Source organism: Paramisgurnus dabryanus, chromosome 1, assembly GCF_030506205.2.
Source record: "Paramisgurnus dabryanus chromosome 1, PD_genome_1.1, whole genome shotgun sequence".
Lineage (NCBI taxonomy): Eukaryota > Metazoa > Chordata > Actinopteri > Cypriniformes > Cobitidae > Paramisgurnus > Paramisgurnus dabryanus.
This window is the reverse complement of record NC_133337.1, coordinates 68,262,303-68,285,911: the sequence shown is the minus strand read 5'-3', so window position 1 is coordinate 68,285,911 and position 23,609 is coordinate 68,262,303. Positions and strand designations below refer to the sequence as shown.

The 23,609-nt window shown below is 40.7% G+C and overlaps 1 protein-coding gene across 1 annotated transcript; it reads right to left on the bottom strand.

The window, feature by feature from the left end:
- Positions 1-1,042: 1,042 nt before the first annotated feature.
- On the bottom strand, positions 1,043-23,335 carry frmpd2 (FERM and PDZ domain containing 2). The gene is made up of 27 exons (XM_065253320.1): positions 23,215-23,335; positions 22,956-23,119; positions 21,820-21,885; positions 21,533-21,721; positions 20,675-20,729; positions 20,523-20,589; positions 19,645-19,738; positions 19,467-19,538; positions 19,086-19,260; positions 17,037-17,172; positions 16,831-16,969; positions 16,366-16,518; positions 15,695-15,880; positions 15,419-15,578; positions 8,652-8,844; positions 8,497-8,570; positions 7,003-7,080; positions 6,800-6,907; positions 5,900-6,016; positions 5,639-5,820; positions 5,437-5,535; positions 4,849-4,939; positions 4,543-4,628; positions 2,835-3,018; positions 1,890-2,101; positions 1,725-1,791; positions 1,043-1,597 (listed from the first exon to the last, which is right to left on the bottom strand). The coding sequence occupies exons 1-27, from the start codon at positions 23,333-23,335 to the stop codon at positions 1,548-1,550; spliced, it is 3,318 nt and encodes a 1,105-aa protein (XP_065109392.1). The 3' UTR covers positions 1,043-1,547.
- Between the last annotated feature and the right edge of the window lie 274 nt (positions 23,336-23,609).

Below are 23,609 nucleotides of genomic sequence, written 5' to 3'. Positions count from 1 at the left end.
GCATCCTAGGTTATTTACCTCCTCTCTTTCAATGGTCCGGGAATCCTTCTGAACTACCTGCCGTTAATGACTGGGTCCAGAGATGTGAAGAAACTGGAATGAGGCTTACCATCATCTACAGAGGGCCATCCGTAAGCAAAAACTTCAAACAGATTGACGTTGTAGAGCTCATCCTGATTTCCAACCCGGTCATTGGGTCTGGCTGTCCACCCGAGATCTGTCTCCGTCTATCCTGCAAAAAACTCGGTATGTGGGTCCTTTCAAAATCATTAGACAAATTAACCCTGTTTCTTATCGATTGGATTTACCATCTACTTACCGCATTTGTCCCACTTTTCATGTTTCTCTTTTTATTTATTTTATTTATTTATTTAGTATGTTTATTTGTCCGGGACAATGTAGAAAGAACATTAATCTTTTGAACAGATGTTTTGTACCAGAGTTAGCAAAAGCTAAGTTAATTCTCGCTTGTGGTGGTAGAGAAATGGCGAGATCAGCAAGGTAACTGTACTGTTAATCCAATAAGCATATGTAATGTAGGGTGTAGTCCAAGATGATCAGCAATTTGGAGAACATTCCTCGCTAACCAGAACCTCTCCGGTGACACATAGCAATTACTTGATGAGTTCATTTAGCAGGTTGGCATCAATGCTTTTGCATAAGTACCCTGAAACACAAAAATTTTAGTCCATACATTCATCCATTCCAAACCCACTTATCCAAGGTCCGGGGAGGGTTGAACTTTGAGCGTTTCCCAGCATCTTGGGCCACAGGCAGGGTACACTCTGAAAAAATGATAGGTCCATTGTTGGGTACTTACACTTTGAGACCGCAGTGCCAACCACTGAACTACTGTGTTGCCAATCATTTTAGTCGCCATAACAAAAGGAAGAAAAATTGTTTCATTACTTTATTTTTCATTTACTACATAACCATAATGTAAACAAATACAACCGTATTATAGAGTGTTACTTCTAACTTACAATAAGCATTTTAAATAGGCATACAGACAAGGGTATGATGGCTTTGTAAAACCAAGGCACAAAAAAAATCATTCACTTTCTAATTACGACAAAGAATGTTGCAATTAAAGTAAATTGTAAAAAAAAACACATAGACAAAACAAGTCACACAATGGGTTTGCTATATTTTAAGTCTGAGTGACTTGTTTATGAGGTTGCAATGCCACCTTATGGACAACTTGCAGTGGGAAAGCTGTCTTTGCAGTAACACGAGGGTAAATAAATGATGACAGAATTTTCATTTTTGGACAACTATCCCTTTAAAAGAAGACAGCCCAGGATTAGGCATGAATTTAACAAATTTATTTTAGATTCACCTTTTGGGAATTTCTTAGCATTATTGGCATAATAAGACTCTGACATAACAGCTTCCTAAAAAAATACTCCTTTTGGGGAAATAGGGAAATCCAGCTTTACGCTGTTTTGAAATTTCCTCTGCAAAATTCATCATTCCCCATAATGCACCACAATTCCTCTTCCATAGAATAGACCTTCATTAAACACCCAGATGATATCCTTTATGGTTCAGCTACAGGTCAGTTGGCCGATTTTCTCAGATATAAGTGGTAGCGTCCCTTAAGAACAAAAACACAAGCCATCACCATTTTTCAGTAAAGATCAAAATCCAGCTTGTTAAAATCTTCAAATCAATACATATTGTATGTTTGTGTGTCAACATTTTGAATTATCTTCATACTGTACCTTTAGCAGGGCGGCAAAGCACAAGCTCTACATCTGATGGAGAGTTTTTCAATAACTGCAGCACTTGCTGTATAATCAGATTTCACCAGACAAATAATATAGTATATACGATCACATTTTACATCTGAACTAATATTGCATGTTATGATTCAAATAGATCATTACCTGATAAGACAACCCCTTTAGTGGCTCTCCATTAATGGACAGAATGACATCCCCTTGCTGAATTTTGCCACTTTCCTCTGCAGCCTGACCTGGGAACAGTGTCCTTATTCGGACAATAGTGCCACAGTCAAGGGAAGTGTTCAGTTCTGAGATGAATAAACTAAAGCCCAGACCATTCAGTCTCTTCTTTAGTGTCACCTTAAAGATGTTGTCTGGGGTTAGAAGTACAGATTGAGACATACAGTAAATGGGCAGTTTCCCGGACAGGGTTAAGATTAATCCAGGACAAGGCCTTACTCATATTAGGATATTTAAGCATTTTTCACAAACATAGCTTACAAAAAAACATTGCTGGTGTGCATATTGAGAAGGGTGCTGATATACATTAAGATATTTGTAAGGTTTTTTTATGAACTGTCTTGGACTAGGATAAGCCCTCTTCCTAAAAGCTTTTGCAATAACCTGTGTTTGCTAGCACAGCACAATGACAAAACAATTCACTGGTTCCATTGTTGTCCAACTTTCTGGAAAGTTATGCAAATTATATAAAATGGCGTACATTTAATATAATAAATCCTGATAAAATAAATGATCATTTGTAGTGATAATAAAGTATGACAGAGAGAAGCAATATGCCAGCTTTATAATGTTGTTTAACATTCAAATGTCTCATTGACATACAATAACACACTGAGAGTGATATATCACTGTCAGAAAGAAATGGTCACCGGGGCGGTACACTGTACCCTTTCAAAAACCTGTACCTAAATGGTAATAGGACCTTTATAAAGGGTACTGCCCCAGTGACAGTTTTTCATGACATTTCTGATCTGGTCATTTAAATACTATTGGTATCCGCTAAAATCTGTACAGTTCCTTTCACCACAAAAAAATTAAATTAAATAAAACATAAGAATGCCCAGCTTCATTTTTTCTGTTCATTACCGTCAGACACAAAGCTGTAGTCTTTAGGCTTGATGGTGAAGGGTGTTGTCATAGTAAAGGCAGGGCAAGTGTTTTTCATCTGTGTTGTTACAGAAGCTGGAGTGTTAACAGTAAGTCTGTTCTGTAACATCGGTCCTAAAGGCACTTCAGAGTCTCTGTTCCTTTCCAACACAAGGTTCACCACCTGTTAAGAGATGCTTTTATCTTTTGGAATGTTATTTTGGAATTTAAAACATTAATACTGCAACAGTTTTATAAAAAGCTGCTTTGAAACAACATTTATGCATTTGGCAAGATGATTTTATCCAAAGCTAATTTACAGTGCATTCACCATTCAAGGTAGGCTATACATTTTACCTATATTATACACACATACAGCATGTCATAATGGCACAATGATCTACCTCGGTATACAATTACATAATGACCATAACATTACCACGCCACAACATATTTGTTACATACAGTATTTATATTCATTTTAAATTAATCTCGTACATCTTGAAAATTCTAAATATGGCAAGAATTAAAATCCAGTTTTGTCACTAAATGGCGCTTTTCCATTGCATAGTACCCCAGAGGTCAGGTCGTGTCAGCTCACTTTACTTTGGCTTGGTTAGCTTTTTTATTGAGCAAACTTTCGATCTCTCTGATGAAGCCAATACTGAATTGACTTAAACTGCAATTCATCGACGAGCCGCTAGTGGGAGTCAATTCCTAACTTGAACTTTACAGCAGAAAGTATAGCCTGGTACAAAAAGTGTTTTTGGTCTTTATAAATAATTTTGCCCTTCATGACAACTGTGAGGGGGTTAAATTTTTTTGTAACTCATTAGTTTAAATGATATTAAGCCTTATTTTATTAAAGTTCTCCATAATTAAGGGTGTGGCCACTTGAGTGAGAGGTGAACTGCTGTCAATAGAGTTGAGCTAGGTGAGTGTTGTTTCAGCTACCAGCCACCTTAGCTTCACCCACATCCCGCCTATTTACCCATTTTTGGTTATCTGAGAGTGATGTGCGGTGCAAACTGCCAAGATGGCAGGCTGCACCAACTATTGGCTTCAAAAAAGCTCTTCACAATCTATTTTTACAGTCTATGGTTGGAATTCAGTGTTTCCAAAACATTAATTTATTTCTTAGTCTGCTACAAAATCAAAATGGCCCACCACAAATAAATGTTTGCACATCGCGTTTATCACTACCTCTGTCTCACATGACAGCTGCTGTACAAACACTCGTTGCATGATGAGGATGTGCAGCCACAGACTGCAGGCCTGAAAAACACTGATAAGGTGTTCCTGTTTCCAAGCCTTTGGATTTTTTTCACTGCTTAAAGGGAGTTTGGGAACTTACAACAAAGCACAGATGACAACAGATTTGCACACGCACAAAGGTAAAGCTAATCTTGCATTTAGCATGTAGCTAGTAGTGACGATTCTCTCAGACCAATCAATGATCTACTGTGTTTTCACCTCAGCTTGCTTGGAACCTCAACCGAGGTGGTCCTAAAAAAAAGTATTGGGTACTACATAATGTACCCAGTGGAAAAGCCCTCAAAAGTGAGCTGACCCGACCCGACACATGGGGTACCATGCAATGGAAAAGAGCCATAAGCTGCTCAGGGAAAGCAGTGAATATAGGGCTGGTTAATAAAGATGGTTTGTAGTTTGTGGCTGTTATCCATGATGTAATGGAGAGTCAGCTTACCTCCCCTGTTCTTGCCAAGCATTCGACAGCCTGCTGATCAGTAAATCCCTGCAGTCTGGTGCCATCTACTTCCAACAGCCTGTCCCCTACCCACACAAATACAAACATGCACTTACAACCATCATTTTACATCAATCTTGTCACAGTTGATTTAAATTAACCAACATTTTTTATATTTACTTTATACTTTATTACTTTTATATTTACTAATTATTTAAGGTGATGAGAACATGATGACTGAATCTCATTTCAGATTTGAGATATTTCCAGTGTTATCTGTGATAATTACGGAACTGTAACGTGTACCTGGCTGGATACGTCCATCTTGTTCTGCTACTCCACCTGGTACCAGGCTCTTGATATAAATACTTCCATAGTAATGTGTATTCACACCTCCCTGTATGTTTAAATATAATGCTTTATAGTTCATTTTATACAATTCTGTTGTCCTAATAGTAGGTTTTGTGTCATTGTTTAACTCTTTCCCTGCCATTGACGAGTAATCTCATAAAATTGCATAAAAACATGTTCCAACATGTTATGTTATGTTAATCGACAATACCGCGAGTATCCACTAGATGGCACACTTAACCAATTTAGGAAAAAACTAAAGCAAAATGTTATTTACTAATTTTAAACTCGGTGTATGTTATGATAATTGTTCTGAATCTGATCTCTAACAAAATTCCTTCACAAAAATGCAATTTTCCTGGAAGGCATTTTGTGAAACTTGGCGGGCAACTCTTAAAAAAATTAGTCATGCAGTTACTTAAAAAAATGCTGCCTTAAAATTTCAAGTTTATTTAGACTATAGTTTTGTATTAATTTTACACTACACCTATGTTTATTACACTTATGTTAACTCCTAAAAATAATATAACACAGTGCACTTACAGTAATACTGATGCCCAGACTGCCCCTAGCTTTCCGAAGCTTCAGAAAAAACTCTTCAGGTCTCAGGCATGTCAGAGATCCTGACCTAGAATAATCATCCTTTTACACCAAAAGAATACAATTATTATTATCATAGGCCTACTGAAATGGACAAAACTTCAGAAAAAACCAATATACATCACATTTGCAGTAAAAACTGTACCTGTGCATTAATAATGCGAACTTCAGGTACATGAAGCCTATTTATGGATTTAGGTGTCATCATAACACTGACCAGCTCATCTAAACAGTCATCCCCAGCCCGACTGTCAACCAGTATGGTACTCTGAGATTCATAGTTTCTCTCTGTCAGACAACCACTGACACCATTATTATTATTAAGAGCTGAAATAAATAAGTCTTTATGGATATCTCAAATGGAGCAGAATATGAAAAAGAAACTGATGGATGTATCTTGATATACCTTGTGGCTGTGATACAATAAGTTCCACCTCATTCGAGCTGTTCTGTATGATGTCAGCGGCCTCAGTAAAGGAGACACCCTCCAGACTGATCTGGTTAAGAGAGATCAGTCGACCACCTGGAGCAAATATAAGACAATAAGAATTTGTGCTCACAAGTGGATTCTAAAATGATTTGGTGGACCAAAAAATGTGTTATTCATGCTTGTGACGCCACAAGATGACTAGAAATACAGCATGGATGGTTTCAAATGCAGATAACTGATCTTAAAGGGATATTTTGGCCAAAAATGATATTAAACCCATGATTTACTCACCCTCAAGCCGTCCGAGATGCATATGTCCATCACTCTTCAGACGAAGACATTTTCAATAAATTAGAAAATGTCCTTGATCTTTCAGTTTATAAAATTTAAAGATATGGGGGTCAAGTCTAAAAAATGTGCATCCATCCTTCACAAAAGTATTCCAGGGGGATAAATAAAGGCCTTCTGAGAGTAATCCATGCGATTTTGTCGTAGAAATATCTATATTTAAAACTATAAACAAAAATCTGAAAGTTGTGTCCGCAAAGATGTTAGTTACAACCAAGATGGCGGCGTTACCATAAACTAGTTATTTTTGTTTTAAATATTGATATTTCTATGACAAAACTGCATGGATTACCCCGATAAGGCATTTGTTTTTCCCCCTGGAGCCGTTTGGATGCACATTTGTTGGACTTGAAGAAGGTGGACCCAATATCTTTATATTTTATAGACTAAAAGATCTAAAATTTTCTAAAATAACTGAAAATGTGTTTGTCAAAAAAATTATGGACACATGCATCTCGGATGGCTCAAGGGTGAGTAAATCATGGGTTTAATATCATTTTTGGCCAAACTATCCCTTTAAGGATTTACCTGGTTTGATGCGTCCATCCTGATCAGCTGGACCACCAGGCACGATGGATGCAATGAATATTCCAAAATCAAGTCTCCCAGCACCATCTTCTCCAACAATGACAATACCTAGAGCCAAAAAAGAAGTGGAGACCTATTGTGATGTAATGCAACATGTATTTATGTTATGCTAGGTATTGGTTAGTACTGCAGAAGCCACTTACCAAGGCCAATTTTGGGATCCTTTTTGAGGGAAGCATAGACTATTTCCCTCTCTGTGGATCGGGAACATGTTGGAGTATCTTTGAGAAGAGGACATTTTACAAAGTCTATGTAGCACTTTATGTTACATGATAATGTTGTATTTGCTAAATGCATTAGCTAACATGAACTAACAATGACATTGTGTTAGTTCAAATTAGCTAATGTTGACAAATACAACCTTACACTGTAAAACTTACTTAACTTTAACCAACAATTTTTTTTCCAGTGTGACCATCAGGGGTTAAATTGGGATTTGTTATGTGGGGGGGCTCTGCGGGGAGGGGTACTTCAAGGGGTAACATGTTTAATACTGATGATAGCAAAGCCACTGGTGTGTTTCAATGACATTCTGGACCTCTGATAGGATTTGATAAGTTTCAGCTTTAAAGCTGTGCCAGAGGTTGACCCAAAATATTTTAAAAAGAGCGTCTGAATTTTAAATGATGCAAATCTATGAGTTTGACACCCTATATCCATTTGTTGCACATGTCATTATGCACAACTGATCAAACTTTAAAGGAAGTTAAAAGAATCAACCTCCTTGAATAATTCTAGGCATAAGATGCCCCAAAAGACTCAATTAACAAGAAAAGGTACAACACACAGTACTGTATCATCAACATGTCTTATAAATTAGCCATAGAGATTCCCTATGCTGGTCAGCAGCTAAAACAATCATATAGTTAGGTTTGATTTGTGTAATCAAAATACATTATTTTATTAAACTATACAATAGTTATATCCAGTGTTATCCTTAACATAATGTATTTAGATGAGTGGCATACATACTTTAATCCTTTACACGTTTCTAGTCTTCTATGAAGTTTTCTCGACGTGGGCACCTCTCTCTCTCTCTCTCTCTCCCTCTCTCCCTCTCTCCCTCTCTCTCTCTCTCTCTCTCTCCAAATGATCCTGCGTGAGAGCGCGTTCTTGAAGTTCTGAGTTTATTCGCTTGAGTTGCATAACTTGCGCGAAGACGCATTTAAAGGGAAAAGCGCGTGTTTTCGCGGCAATTGCGGCGCCCAATTCGCGTCATTTTCATCGCCCGTGCGAGGACGCGTCTGATTGTTGCAACCTGATTGCGTCTTTGCATTGACTTTGTATCTAATCTGCTCGCGCAAATCGTTGAACTTGCGTTGGTGAATATGCCCCATAATGAATGAAAACGCATTATTCCCTTCGCGTCAGTGCACACACACCAGCGCAGCGAGTACACACACAAGCGCAGCGGATACACTGGCAAGAGCAGAGCGAGACCTTCAGCATATGTGCCGGGGCTTAGCCCCGGACGGCCCCGGCCCAATTTAAACCCTGGTGACCATCATATGCAATAGTAAATCATAAAATGATTTAACCCTTTACAAAAGTCTCCAGCACAGGGTTTTGTGGTACTGTATCTACCCTTTATCTTTTTAAGATATTGACTTTATAATGGGACAAGTATCAATTCATACCTTTTAGGAGGGAGCACATAGAAGGGACTTCAGAACATAGCTTCTGAGAGCTACAATAACTTGGACTGTTGATGCTAAAGGTAAAAAACAAATGTTAAAACAAGGACAGACAAACTAAAAAAGGATTGTAATGTGCCTAATGCAGTTCTGCTCACCCTGTGTGGTTTAGTAAGCGTCTCTGTTCTTTGATCTTTGCCTGGATTCGGATGGCTGTGTCCTCACAGAGCTTGCTCATGGAGTCACCAGTAGTGGCATTGATGCGACTCTCTTTGAGTTTTACCTCAGACATTCTTCTGATCGTGTTGTTTTGGGCCCTGCACATGGCGGCATACTGCACAATGTTCTCCTCTGAAAAAAAATGTGTCCGTCCTGATTAGATTTACTAACCTTTCCTCCTCCACCATGACCAAAATAAAGCCCCAAATAATGGATATCATATTGTGTTGCCAACTCCACCACATACTGTACACTCTCAGAAGAAAGGTACAAAAGCTGTCACTCAGGTCAATACCTGCAGAGTGCATCATTTAAAATGAATTTGTTTTTGCTGAACGGACACAAGAAAACCTGACCTATCTCTCGTGTGTACATCATATGTTTGCCAAGAGCGCATGCAACATCGTGGGGTTAGCGGTAGGTTAATTTTCATTGAGACAGACCTGCCAATCAATTTTAAATGCACATTTTAGCGTTTACCTTGATGTTGTCGTCAGATAACAAAGGAAAATAAATGGGGCAGCAGGCCAAATTAGATGCAAGGCCATCAGGGTTTCTTTCTGTCTGACTGGTGACGTTTATATCGGGTCCAGTCGGGTTAAAAAAAGGCGCCTTTCCACTGTACACAACATTCGGACACGACTGTCAGCATTCACTCCTAGTGGCAGTCATCAAGAAATGTCAGTTTAATTGTAAATCTGTGCATGGGAGACGTTCATTTATGTGCAAGACTGTTCAATCTACAAAAAAAATCACTATAGTGGAATAAATAAATGAATACAAATAAAAGAAATAATAAACAGCTATGCATATATTGTCACGGTAGGAAATCCACTGTTTCCTCCGTGTCATGTTTTGTGTTTGTGTTTGTACTCACGTAGTCTCCATGTGCTCGTTTAGTTGATTGTTGTCACCTGTGTGTTGATTGTCTCGCTCCAGCTGATCCTCATCATCACTCAGCTACAAATACTCACCCGTTTCTCTCCCTGTGGTCAGATCCTCATTTCATGTTGCTGCAGTCACTGGTTGGATTATTGTCTCCCGTGTTCGTGTTTTGGATTAGTGTTTCGTGTCGTCGTCTTCGTGTGAATGTTCCGGTCTGTTCCTGGTTTCACCCACTGACCGTCTTCACATTCACCACCGACTTCACCATACAACACTTCTTACGCCACCGTAGACCATCGATCACCATTGCCAACATCCTGGACTCAGTTATCATTTCTGTGTTTCATTGTATTTACCATCATCCTTAATAAACCATTTCTGATTGCCTGCACTTGCTTCCTCCTCTCTCACGAGTCGTTACAGTAGGATCTGAACCATCATGGAAGCAGCAGGCGATCGCTCCCCATCTCATCTGGAGGACTTCCTGCAGAGAGCCATTGGTCGTATGGATCGCCAAGACAAAGCGATAGATGAGATGGGTCGAGCTTTCCAAGCAATGGTGACGAAGGTGTCTGAGCTCGCCCTCCAGGCACAACAACAACAACCACCGCCACCCGCTGCGCCTCCCACGCCACCCGCACCGCCGATCGTCCCCGGGGGGATTTCCCAGTCCGAACCACGCCTCCCTATCCCTGAGAAGTATGCGGGTGAGCCTAAGTTTTGTCGATCATTTTTGTCTCATTGTTCTCTGCATTTCGCTCTGCAGCCCCGCACGTTCACCACTGAAGAGATGAAAGTGGCATTCGTATTGTCTCTGCTCACGGGGAAGGCTGCCCTCTGGGGGACGGCGGTGTGGGAGAACCAAGACAGCTGCTGTGCTTCGTTCCACACCCTTTCGGAGGAGATGAGACGGGTCTTCGATCGCTCCGTCGCCGGGAGGGAGGTGGCTAGAATGCTCACGGACCTGCGTCAGGAGGACAGGTCCGTATCCGACTACTCGATCGAGTTCCGCACCCTGGCGGCGGAGTGTAAGTGGAACGAAGAGGCGCAGTGGGATCACTTCCTGCATGGGTTGGCTGACCGCATTCAACAGGAGATCCGCGCTGTTGAACTCCCCACTTCTCTCAATGGTCTTATCGATCTCGCCATCAGAGTAGACAACCGACTCGACCAAGCCGCCAGACGGAGGGGAAGAGCCGTTCTCGCGACCAGACCGGAGGCTCAGCGTCAGCGCGCAGAGATTGCGGTCAGCCCACCTGGAGATCTTGAACCCATGCAGGTGGGGCGAGCTCGGCTCTCCCGGGAGGAGAGGATCAGGCGGAGATCCCTGGGACTATGTTTATACTGTGGCAGCCAAGAACATCACATCCAGCGCTGTCCAGTAAAAGACCAAGCCCGATAGTAAAACGGAGGCTACTATCGGGTGGGATCTCTGCCAAGAAGACCTCATCTACATCGACACTCCTTCCGGTGAGACTACGGTGGTCCACCCACGCACTTGATCTTCACGCTTTGGTGGATTCAGGGGCCGAGGGGTGCTTCATGGACTATAAGTTTGCTCGTAAGCTCAACATTCCTCTCACCTCCCTCAATCACCCCATTGCACCTTTTGCACTTAACGGACACAGACTGCCAGTCATCACACAGACCACCATACCCGTTTCCCTTGTCACATCCGGTAACCATACAGAGGAGATTTCATTTTTCATCACGGACTCACCTCAGACTCCCATTGTTCTCGGTCACACTTGGCTCCATAAACACAACCCCAGGATCGATTGGCGTCTCGGATCTGTGGTTAGCTGGAGCGAGGAGTGTCATTTGTCTTGTCTCCTGTCTGCTGTTGTTAATGTTTCTGAGTCTGTGTTTCAGGGAGAAGCAGTGGATTTGGCTAACGTGCCCGCGGAGTACCACGACCTGAAGGAGGTGTTCAGTAAGTCTCGGGCTGATTCTCTTCCTCCTCATCGTCTCTACGACTGTGCGATAGAGTTATTGCCAGGTACCTCTCCGCCTAAAGGCAAATTATATTCCTTGTCTATTCCAGAGACAGCGGCCATGGAGAAATATATATCCAGTTCTCTAGCAACGGGGTTCATCCGCCCTTCCTCTTCTCCAGCGGGGGCGGGGTTCTTTTTTGTGGGAAAGAAGGACGGATCTCTGCGACCTTGTATTGACTACCGAGGACTGAACAACATAACGGTAAAGAATACTTATCCTTTGCCGCTCATGTCTTCAGCCTTCGAGAGGTTGCAGGGAGCGTCCGTTTTCACCAAATTGGACTTACGTAACGCTTATCATTTGGTCCGCATCAGGGAGGGGGACGAATGGAAGACTGCTTTCAACACCCCTCGTGGCCATTTTGAGTACTGCGTGATGCCTTTCGGGCTCACGAACTCGCCAGCAGTCTTCCAAGCACTCGTTAATGACGTGTTGCGAGACATGGTCGATCTATTCATATATGTTTACCTGGATGACATATTGATTTTTTCTTCGTCTCTCCAGGAACACGTGCAACACGTACGACGAGTGCTTCTACGGTTGCTAGAGAATGGATTGTTTGTCAAGGCGGAGAAATGCGTTTTTCATGCACAGTCTGTTTCTTTTTTAGGACACATCATTTCGACTGAGGGTGTTCGCATGGATCCTGAGAAGGTTAAGGCTGTGGTAGATTGGCCATCCCCAGAGTCTCGCAAGGCCCTGCAGAGATTTCTGGGGTTCGCCAATTTTTACCGGCGTTTTATTCGCAATTTCAGCCAACTAGCCGCGCCTCTGACCGCTTTGACCTCCCCTAGTTTGACGTTCAGGTGGTCAGACGCAGCTGAGGCTGCGTTTGCCAAACTGAAAAGCTGCTTTGTTTCAGCTCCGATTCTCGTCACCCCTGATCGTTCACGTCAATTCATAGTGGAGGTCGACGCGTCAGAGGTGGGGGTAGGAGCAGTGTTGTCCCAGCGCACATCCTCAGACGGAAAGGTGCATCCGTGCGCGTATTATTCTCATCGTTTATCTCCTGCGGAAGTTAATTATGACATTGGCAATCGAGAGTTGTTGGCAGTCAAACTTGCACTGGAAGAATGGCGTCACTGGCTTGAAGGGTCGGGTGTACCCTTCATTGTATGGACGGACCATAAGAATCTCGAATACATTAGAACCGCCAAAAGACTTAACTCCAGGCAGGCTCGGTGGGCATTGTTTTTCGGTCGTTTCGATTTTGCACTTTCTTACCGGCCGGGTTCCAAAAACATCAAACCCGATGCTTTATCCCGTCTTTTTGAGCGTTCCGATCGTACTGCTACTCCCGAGCCCATTTTACCGGAGACCATCATTATCTCCGCGCTCAGATGGGAGGTCGAATCGAAGGTTTTGAATGCCTTAGAAGGGGTAACGCCCCCGGCTCGTTGCCCACCGAACCGATTGTTTGTGCCGGAAGAGTTACGGTCAGACGTCCTCCAGTGGGGTCATTGTTCCAGTGTTGCTTGTCACCCAGGGGTTAGTAGAACTAGGTTTCTAGTCAAGCAACGATTTTGGTGGCCTGGTATGGCTCGTGACGTCCACGACTTCGTCTAGGCTTGTTCGGTTTGTGCTGTTGGTAAGACTTCCAATCGACCTCCAGATGGGTTACTCTTACCGCTGTCTGTCCCTTCGAGACCCTGGTCCCACATTTCGCTAGATTTCATTACCGCCCTCCCACCCTCTAAGGGTAATACGGTTATTTTAACCGTAGTGGACCGGTTCTCAAAGGCGACTCATTTAATTCCCTTGCCCAAATTACCATCAGCCAAGGAAACAGCGGTAGCTGTCATTGACCACGTCTTCCGTATACATGGCCTCCCGACAGACGTGGTCTCTGACAGGGGTCCCCAATTTGTGTCCAAATTTTGGCGTGAGTTCTGTAAATTGTTAGGAGCGACTGTTAGTCTTTCATCCGGGTTCCATCCCCAGAGCAATGGTCAAACCGAACGAGCCAATCAGGATGTCAAGAGGGCATTGCGATGTTTGGCTTCCAATAATCCTTCGTCCTGGTGTCAGCAACTCTCAATTGTGGAGTACGCACACAATTCTCTGCCAGTGTCATCTACGGGCATGTCTCCATTTAAGTGTAGTTTAGGTTACCAACCACCTAATTTTGTCAGTACGGAATCTGAGGTGTCGGTCCCCTCCGCACACGCACTAGTCCAGAGGTGTCACCGCACCTGGACCAGAGCTCGCAGAGCTCTGCTCCAGGCTAGGTCGCGCACCAAGGCTAAGGCCGATCGCCACCGGTCGAAGCCTCCCCGTTACGTCGTCGGTCAAAGAGTGTGGCTTTCTACCCAGAATATTCCGATGCGTTCCGTTTCGAATAAGCTTGCTCCCAAATTTATTGGCCCGTTTTCTGTTACCAAAATTATTAACCCGGTAACAGTGCGTCTTAGCCTTCCACCGGCGTACAGGAGGATTCATCCCGTGTTCCATGTGTCCAAAATTAAACCGGTGATTTTTTCCCGTCTTAACCCGCCTGCCCCGGTTCCCCCCCCGCCTCGTATCGTTAATGGGGAAACCACATATTCGGTTAACCGTATTCTGGACTCTAGACGGAGGGGACGCGGATTTCGGTACTTGGTGGATTGGGAAGGTTACGGTCAGGAGGAGAGAAGGTGGGTTCCTGCTCGGGACATACTGGATCACCGCCTTATTGATGATTACAATCGACAGGTAAGGCAGGCTGGGAACGTCAGGTGACGTCCTAGAGGAGGGGGTACTGTCACGGTAGGAAATCCACTGTTTCCTCCGTGTCATGTTTTGTGTTTGTGTTTGTACTCACGTAGTCTCCATGTGCTCGTTTAGTTGATTGTTGTCACCTGTGTGTTGATTGTCTCGCTCCAGCTGATCCTCATCATCACTCAGCTACAAATACTCACCCGTTTCTCTCCCTGTGGTCAGATCCTCATTTCATGTTGCTGCAGTCACTGGTTGGATTATTGTCTCCCGTGTTCGTGTTTTGGATTAGTGTTTCGTGTCGTCGTCTTCGTGTGAATGTTCTGGTCTGTTCCTGGTTTCACCCACTGACCGTCTTCACATTCACCACCGACTTCACCATCCAACACTTCTCACGCCACCGTAGACCATCGATCACCATTGCCAACATCCTGGACTCAGTTATCATTTCTGTGTTTCATTGTATTTACCATCATCCTTAATAAACCATTTCTGATTGCCTGCACTTGCTTCCTCCTCTCTCACGAGTCGTTACATATATGACAAAGACCTGCAATATTTTTGGAGAGAACATGTTGAGACTGAAAATAAAAACAATAACGTGTATTAATAATTCATTACCAGTAATAAATTGTTTTTAAAAGAATTCAAATTTTACTGATGAAGTAAAAAAAAATGATGAATAATTTTCACCTCACACACAAATTTTGATTGTAATACACTGAAATGCATCACTTCCTGTCGACATATCGCATGCGGTGTATTGGTTAAAAATGGATCCAACACTTACAACGGGTCCATAAATTACGCATCCACTGATGGATGTCACCACACACAGCCCCTTTACGACTCTCCATAGAGAATGTATGATTTCCGGTTTATCTGCCATCATTTGTCATGTACAGCGGAAAGGAGACTTAATCTTCTTGTGTTTGTCTCAGGGTCTTTCTTTAAAAAGAAAAAATATTTACCCATATATGGTTCGGGTCATTTTTGGTCAGGTCCATTTCTTTAGACCCAAGAAGGTGTGTGCCCAAAGCATTCCCATAGCATTAACACAATGGAGCAGGAACCCTAATCACTTTAAAGTCAGTGCAAACTGTATGTACCAGGTTGGATATGAACTAACCTGAGGCAAGTCTGTGGGTGAGCAGGCGAGAGCTCATCTCCTTGTGAAACTTGTGCTGCGCAGAGCAGAGGTCACAGAGGTATTTGGCAACTTTTGACCTTTCAGTCAGAAAAGTGAGCTTCTTTTTACAAGTCCCGCTCTCAATAACAAATTTGCATCGCTGTGATAATGAGAAGAATGGGATTAGTAGTCATTATGCTGACTGAGATCATTAATTTAACCATAGACTTATTCTTGTTTACTTTTAATGTCTGGCTTGCATTTGTGTTGACTCACAGCTGAGGTGATACTGGTAATCTCTCTCCAGTGGAATCTGAGGCTTGCGGTAAGGGAGTTATTTATAACTTCATACACAATGACACCTTTGGCACACACTCCCAGAAGCAGCTCTCCATTGACATGCTTCTTTTCACAGGCCACACGGTGAAACAGCACTCCATACTCCGGAAGCTGTTGAATGGTCTGTGGGGAATTTAAGTCAGTGCTGTCAGGCTAACCTGACAGATTATATAATTTAAGACACCGACCCGGGGTGGGTTTCCCAAAAGCATTGTTAGTCTGGTCGCAACTTCCATGATTTCAGGATAGTTTAATGATTCTGGTGTTTCCAAAACCTTTTACAGTAGTTTCTTTTCATTTGTCAAGAGAATTAAAACTCTGCTTTGAAGAGTGTACATGTGCGTACGAAAATAAAGAGAAAGAACAGAGAACAAATATAGGAAATAAAGTAGTCATTAGATGTTTGTCATTTACAGCAATTATCTAACATTGATTCAGTCAATTAATAAGTATACATTATCACTTTACCATCTATGGGATGTCATTAACTGTGTTAATGCACAAACCTTGGATGCATTTCCCAAAAGCAACACTATGTGACCAATCAGTGATCTGCAGTGTACATAGCAATACCAAGCAGTCCTTATATAAGAACAAAGATGACAAACCTTAAGAAACTCAAGTTCTGACTCCTCAATAGCCATGTCTGCATTTTTTGCATGTAATTGTAGTAATTTCTCTTTAAGGCAAGGCATTGCCATTTTCTGTAACACACTCTTGGAAACATAATGCTCAGGCTGAAAGTATTTCTTCCCATAAACCTGCAAAAAAGAAAAAAAGAGCTTTTGATCATGTAAAAAAGCACTTACAAACAGTGTTTATCCAAACACACTCTAAAATGTTATTACATAACCATTGAGTGATTGCTCAATATAAAAATATGACATGATATGTTCTCAATGCCTTCTGCAGGTGTGACACCGTTATATTTAAGCATTTATTTATATCTTCCACTACGTCTTTATATTTTTGACACCATTTCATGTGATATCATGACACAGATGGAGACTTCAGCCTTGACAATAAACACAAACCAATGCAGAAATCAATCATATGAATCTAATACTGTATACCTCAGGTAAACTGTCCCCACACTCAGCCTGAAGAGCCAAGGCACCAAGAAACAAGCAAGTCTCTTTATTACAGGGCAACCTGTCCTCCAAAAGGTCCCGTCTCAGCTGAAGATAGTACTGGTGACGGGTCAGCTTGTGTCTGCCGCAGTGAACAAAGTTAGATCACGGTAACAAAAACACCACAATGTGAGCCAAGTGAGACTTACAGAAGAAGAGAGATGTCGTTCACAAAAAATTTGATTCGAAAATAAAGTGTAAATGTAGCAGTGGGTACTTTTTTCCAGCTGTCTGGGGCAACTTTTGAAATGTTGGTTTCATTGTTAATGAAGAGAAATTCATCACCTACAAATGAAAAATAAATAAATAAACATCAATTGTTTTTTCGTGCATTATAACAGTATAATGTGCATTAACTAACAAAATTTAAAGGGGCCATGGCACAAGACTTTTTTAAGATGTCAAATAAATCTTTGGTGTCCCCAGAGCACATATGTGAAGTTTTAGCTCAAAATACCATATAAATCATTTATTATAGCATGTTAAAATTGCCACTTTGTAGGTGTGTGCAAAAAAGTGCCGTTTTGGGTGTGTCCTTTAAAATGCAATTGAGCTGATGAAATTCAAACAGTGATCACAATGATGGTGTTTTTTTGCAATTAAAACTCAATTGTGCTTTTCTCTGCACTAAATGGCAGTGCTGTGGTTGTATACAAGGCCGCCTTAATGCACGGGCTTACCTGGGCTGAAGCCCAGGGGCCTCTCAAGTTCAGGGGCCTCCCAAGTTCACGTTCATATTGTTTTGTAACTCGTCAGGTTATCACTATGTCAATCACTCTTACTGCACGTTACATGGCTGCTGATTGGTCCGTGGCACTTACCGTGAAATAAAATATCAGACGTAACAGATTTTTCTATTCCGCGTAGTGTGCGCGTTTTCAACTTGGCATTCTTACATGTTAGACTGAGTGTGACAGAGAAACGGGAAATAATCCACCAACAAATGAAAGAGTAATTTCTGAAATTTCATAATAAGCACTAGTGAGGTGCAGGTCTCTCTCTCTTTCGCGCGCGCGCTCGCTCGCTCTCTCTGTGCTCGTGCCTTCTCTGGCATGCAGAAGTCTCTCCAACTTAATGCTGTTCGTTGTTATAAAGTAAGTTTACTCGCGTTTATATCAGTGACGCGTGCGCAGCTGTTGCGATGTAGTTTGACGCGATGTTAGCTCACAGTACACACATCTGTTGGTTTAGAAAGACGACGCAACGGTACATGTGCAAGTCAAAGCGCGACAAGACCATCTCTAATGATCATCCCCTGATCGCCCCATTCATATTTATAATGTCCTTATCTAAAGATCTTATATACGGTACATGTATGTTCCCTGTCTGTTTTGTTCATCTTCATATCGTTTTACATGCGTAGTATGCATAAATACTAAATACAATGCAGACTATATCTTCAATAGCCTACAAAATAAATAACTGATTAAAAGATTATGTCTATAAGACTTATCTTTTGTTAACATTAATGCATTTTCACTTTAAAACTAACTTCTTATATTTTTAAAACTGTGCTGAGCATTTAGTTAGATAGTGGCAATTTTATGCAAATTTGTATATTCCAAAAACTATATAGACATAAAGCTTATAAACATATATACTCTCATACATTTTGGTTTTATTTTCACCACAAGTTGCTGTGTGTGGTTGTTAAATAAACTGTCTTGTGTTAATGCTCAAGTGGGCTCAGTGATATGTTAATAATGATATTATGGTGTTTTCTGGGTCAAAGAGGGAAAACTCACTGTTGTATGTATTTTGAAAGAAACTAATGCATTTTGTGATGTAGATTACCTAGATATTACACTTTTTTTTAATGAGACTATAAATTGAGGGTTTGGGGGGCCTCCAAAACCTCTCAGCCCCAGGGCCTCACATTAGGTTAAGGCGGCCCTGGTTGTATAGTGCAGATTAAGGGCTGTTATTATTATAATAAGAGCTCCTTATGACATCATAAGGAGAGCCAAATTTCAACTACCTATTTTTTTATGTGCTTGTAGAGAATGGTTTACCAAAACTAAGTTACTGGGTTGATCTTTTTCAAATTTTCTAGGTTGAAAGAAGCACTGGGGACCCAATCAAAGCACTTAAACATGGAAAAAGTCAGATTTTCATGTCATGGCCCCTTTAATGAACTATGAATATTTTGTCAAAAATACCATAACAAACACAACAAAAATACAATACATGTAAGTTACCATCACTGTATGCGAGGCCAAAGTAAAAATGTTCCACAAGATTTGAATGAGCGATGATCATATCAAAGATGTCCCCTGCTCTCGACTTCACATCACACCTCACAAGAATGTTCAGTCCATTTGGCATTAAGACTCTTAAGTCCCTTTGGTTTGAAATGAACCTTCCTTTGTTTGACTACTCATATATATATATATATATATATATATATATATATATATATATATATATATATATATATACAGAGAGAGAGAGAGAGAGAGAGAGAGAGAGAGAGAGAGAGAGAGAGAGAGAGAGAGAGAGAGAGAGAGAGAGAGAGAGATTATGTAACAAATAATTTGCTACAGAGTCACTATATTTGCTTTTATAGAAAATAAGCTGACCACTAAAGAATTAGGCAGCTCTAAAATGACAAGAGGTTCCTCCAACATTCTGATGAATTCTGGGCCCAAATCCTGTAAGAAATTTGTAACAATTTGTCAAATGACAAAATAAGTTATAGGCTGTAAACAAAGATGACTTTTAAAAAGGAAGGTACTGTATATAAATATATATATTTACCTTTATTTTTGTTTCATTAAGTCGTCTTCTGAGATAAGGATTGTGAGTTAGCCATATGCTGTTTTTGCTTCTCTGATGTGAATTATGACAGCTTCTAGAAGAGAAAAGCTTTGAGTTTGGATGTGAAATAAAGCTTGGGTTGGGGTGTTTAAACCCATGGTTGGGTCAAATGTGGACAAGTAGAGTGCCACAGGGATGACGTATATTTGTAGGCAAAACCCAGAAGCAAGTTAGCATTTTAGCACTTACGGTTCCAACCTCCAGAGGTTTATGTGTTTTAAATGGGATTAAGTGGATTTTGCTTAAACGCTAAAAAAAGCCAACTAGAGTTTTTATTTTTTACTATAAACATTCTGTGAAGATTTTCTTGTAGGACAAATGTGTTTAACTTTGTTAAACACAGGTCTTATTTTTTGTGATAATTCCAAAGTCTATGGGGAAAATGAATGGGCTTTTTGTCGTGGGAAGCAGTGTCTCACTAACTTTGGGTTTGGCCTATAAAAAACGTCATCCATTCTGCACTTTATAAATAAACCTTTGCTTGTAATAATTATATTCACATTTAATAAATTGACACTAATACTCTGGGGGAAAAGAAGATTGAAAACAATGCAAAGCTGTAAAGAAGCCAAAGCCATAAATACACATTAAAATAAGCATGTGCCATTATATAAAAATAAAACATATGTGAAAAACCCAAATCTATCCAAGAATCCAATTGCACAATATAAGAAGATAAAAACCGTGACGCATCCAAGTATTATTGTATTATGACTCAGATATCAATATAATCAGAAAAGATACAAAAATCTTGTTTTTGTAGTACTTCAGTCACAGAAGAAAAATATATAGCAAATGTGATTAATTCAACGTTATACCTAATGTTTGCTTGTGGTGATGTTCTGCTCCCTTTAAATGGCCAAACATATTTCTGACATGAAGTACCTATAAGATAAGAAGATGGTTTGCAAATGTATTTAGTTAAACTTATATATATATTGTAAAAAAAAATGGGTTGTGGGAAACACACCTCGAAGTCTTTCTCTGACCATCTGTCTTTGGTCTGTGAGATGTGCAGCATGAACCTAGAAAATAAAAACCTTGACCAAAGAAGGCATGTGTGCTGGATGCTTGTTAAAAGACATGAAATAGCAGTTAGCTATAACCATTGGTTACAAAAAGTGAAATATTTGATATGCACAGCTCTAATAAACATTATTGCTGGAGTTTCTGTGCTATATGAGATACTAAAATTGACATGTTGACATTGTAACCAAACTGATCATGAGCCCCATTCACTTTCATAGTATTCTCTTTTCTTACTATAGAAGTGAATGGGGTTGTTTTGGTGGTTTTCAAGATCGGATTGGTTACAAACATTTCTCACAATATCTTCCTTTGTGTTAATCAGAAAAAAGAAATTGATTAAGGTTTGGAAAAACATGAAATGATGACAGAATTGTAATTTTTGGGTAAATTATCCCTATGTAATACATATTCCTATAACTCAATAGGCTTTATGCCCAACTGCACTACTTCCTGAACTTCAGCCAGCTCCTTGTTTCCTGTCTGCCATTATTGGACAAACTGATTAACCTAGGTGTGTCTGATTATTGTTGTTGTGACTACTGAGGTCAGGCACACCTGGATTAATCAATTTGTTTGTGACAACTGAGGGCAGGCACACCTGGATTAATCAGTTTGTCCAATAATGGCAGACAGGAAACAAGGAGCTGGCTGAAGTTCAGGAAGTAGTGCAGCTGGGCATAAAGCCTACTGGTAGAGCATTGTGTTAGCAGCACAAAGGTCATGGGTTCGACTTCCAAGGAACACACAAACTGATAAAAATATCCTTGTAGATAAAAGCATCTACAAAATGTTTGAATGCAGAACTCACATCTAACTGTAGTACATCTTCTGCCATCCGTTTGATGATGTTCTCTGGTCTGAATAGAAGAGCGCTCTTATGGTGTTCTTCACACATCTCTAAAACTGTCAGTAAGTTTACTCGCTTATGCGGCAAGTCTTCACACATGCTCAGTAAAAGGCTGTTCAAGTGGTCACTGAGCTGGACAGGCTAGAAATGAATTAAACGATAACATATGGTGATTGACAAGCTTTAAATGACTAGAATGCCTTATATAATATTGCGAAATGAACTAAAAATAAACGCACCTGAGTTTGTGGAAGTAGATAATCCACTGTCCAATACAACGTCATACCTAGCGAGTAAATCACCATCTAAATTTAGAGCAAACAAATGTGTTAGTAAAATCAAGTTTATTTTTATAGCGCTTTTCACAATTGTTGAATTATTTCAAAGCCGCTTTTCATTAATAAAAGCAGGAGAAATCACAGAAAAATCAATGGACAACATAAGAAGCAGAGTACAGCAGCTAAGATTATTAAATTTAAATCTAAACTTAAGACATTCTTCTTTAACAAAGCATTCACATAGAATGTCCAGTAAATGTACTTTTCCCGCAGTAGTTATTTTGTCTAGAACAAAGCACTCACATACCTCATACGGGTAATTTACTCTTGCCGCAATAGTTAGCCTGTCCGGAACCGAGCTGAATTAAACCACTATAATGTATGACACTTGCATTACATGCGAACGGCCCCTACGCTAATAGAATTCTGTTTTTGTCTCCCTGTCTCGTCCTCGACTCTGAGGACAATGAGACAAACAGACCCAGTTCCTGTTGCTGTGAAGGTCATCGCACCACTAATCAACTGGCTGTCCTTCAACGTGACGCCCAACCGATGCGCGACCAACGGCCACCGGCTGAACCAGTTTAATCCGCTTACACGCTTCCTATCCCTACCGTGTCTATATATTATAAATACTAATCTCTCCCTAGGGTTTTTTGTCCTTCTAGGATTTTTTCCCATTGGGTTTTCTCCTAGGGGGTTTTTTAGTCCCAGGGAGAGTCAGCCAACTTTGGCTTAACTTAGCACTTTACTGTATACGTTACATTATTAATATGCTCGCTTACACGGTTTTTTATCCTTAGCCGCTATATTCTACTTCTTATACTATGTATTGATTTTCAATGTTCTCCTCTACATCTACTCATGTAAAGCTGCTTTGCAACAATTAACAATTGTGAAAAGCGCTATATAAATAAAATTGAATTGAATTGAATTAAACAGTACTAGTGAGTGTAGTAGTAATGTAACATATAGAGAAAGTTCAAAGTTAAGCCAATGTCAGCTGACTCCCTAGGGGTTGAAAAAAACATCCTAGGAGAAAAAAATATTCTATATTATACAATTTTATGGGAATTAAAATGTTCACATCATCTTACTTTCTCTGTGGCCTGCATCTTGAGGTAAGCATTGTTCTGAGATATTTCCGGGGAGGTGAATGAGGCCAGATCCTCAGAACGGCTACAGGTCTTGAAGGCGATCCTGCCACTTGTAGAGAGAAGTGTGGAGCAGGGGCTGATGATACAGCACATGTTACCAGGATCTTTATAAAGGGGAAATCAACAAGATGGTAACATGATTAGGTCTTTTAAAGCTTTGGAGGGTACTAAAGAAAACATGTCAAAAGAGGAACTCTACTTTTGCTGGAGATGTCTATCAACGCTTTTGCTGAAACTTGGAGGAGAGCCCAGACTTCATCTTCCTCCAGAGATGCTCCCCGTGACTCCAGTACCTCAGCCAGGGTTACAAATATGCTCATTCTGCCAGCCGCAATACACACAAGCAGATCATACTGTAGGTAGAATGTCATGTATCTCTAAAAAAATGAAATAATGACATATTTACATTAAATGGGTCGTGGTGGGGGACACAGTGGCTCAGTGGGTAGTAAGAACAGCAAGAAGGTCTCTTGTTCGAGCCTCGACTGGGTCAATAGGCCTTTTTCTTTGGAGTTAGCATGTTCTCCCTGTATCAGCATAGGTTTGCTTTGGGTACTTTGGTTTCCTTCTACAGTCCAAAAACATGCAGGTAAG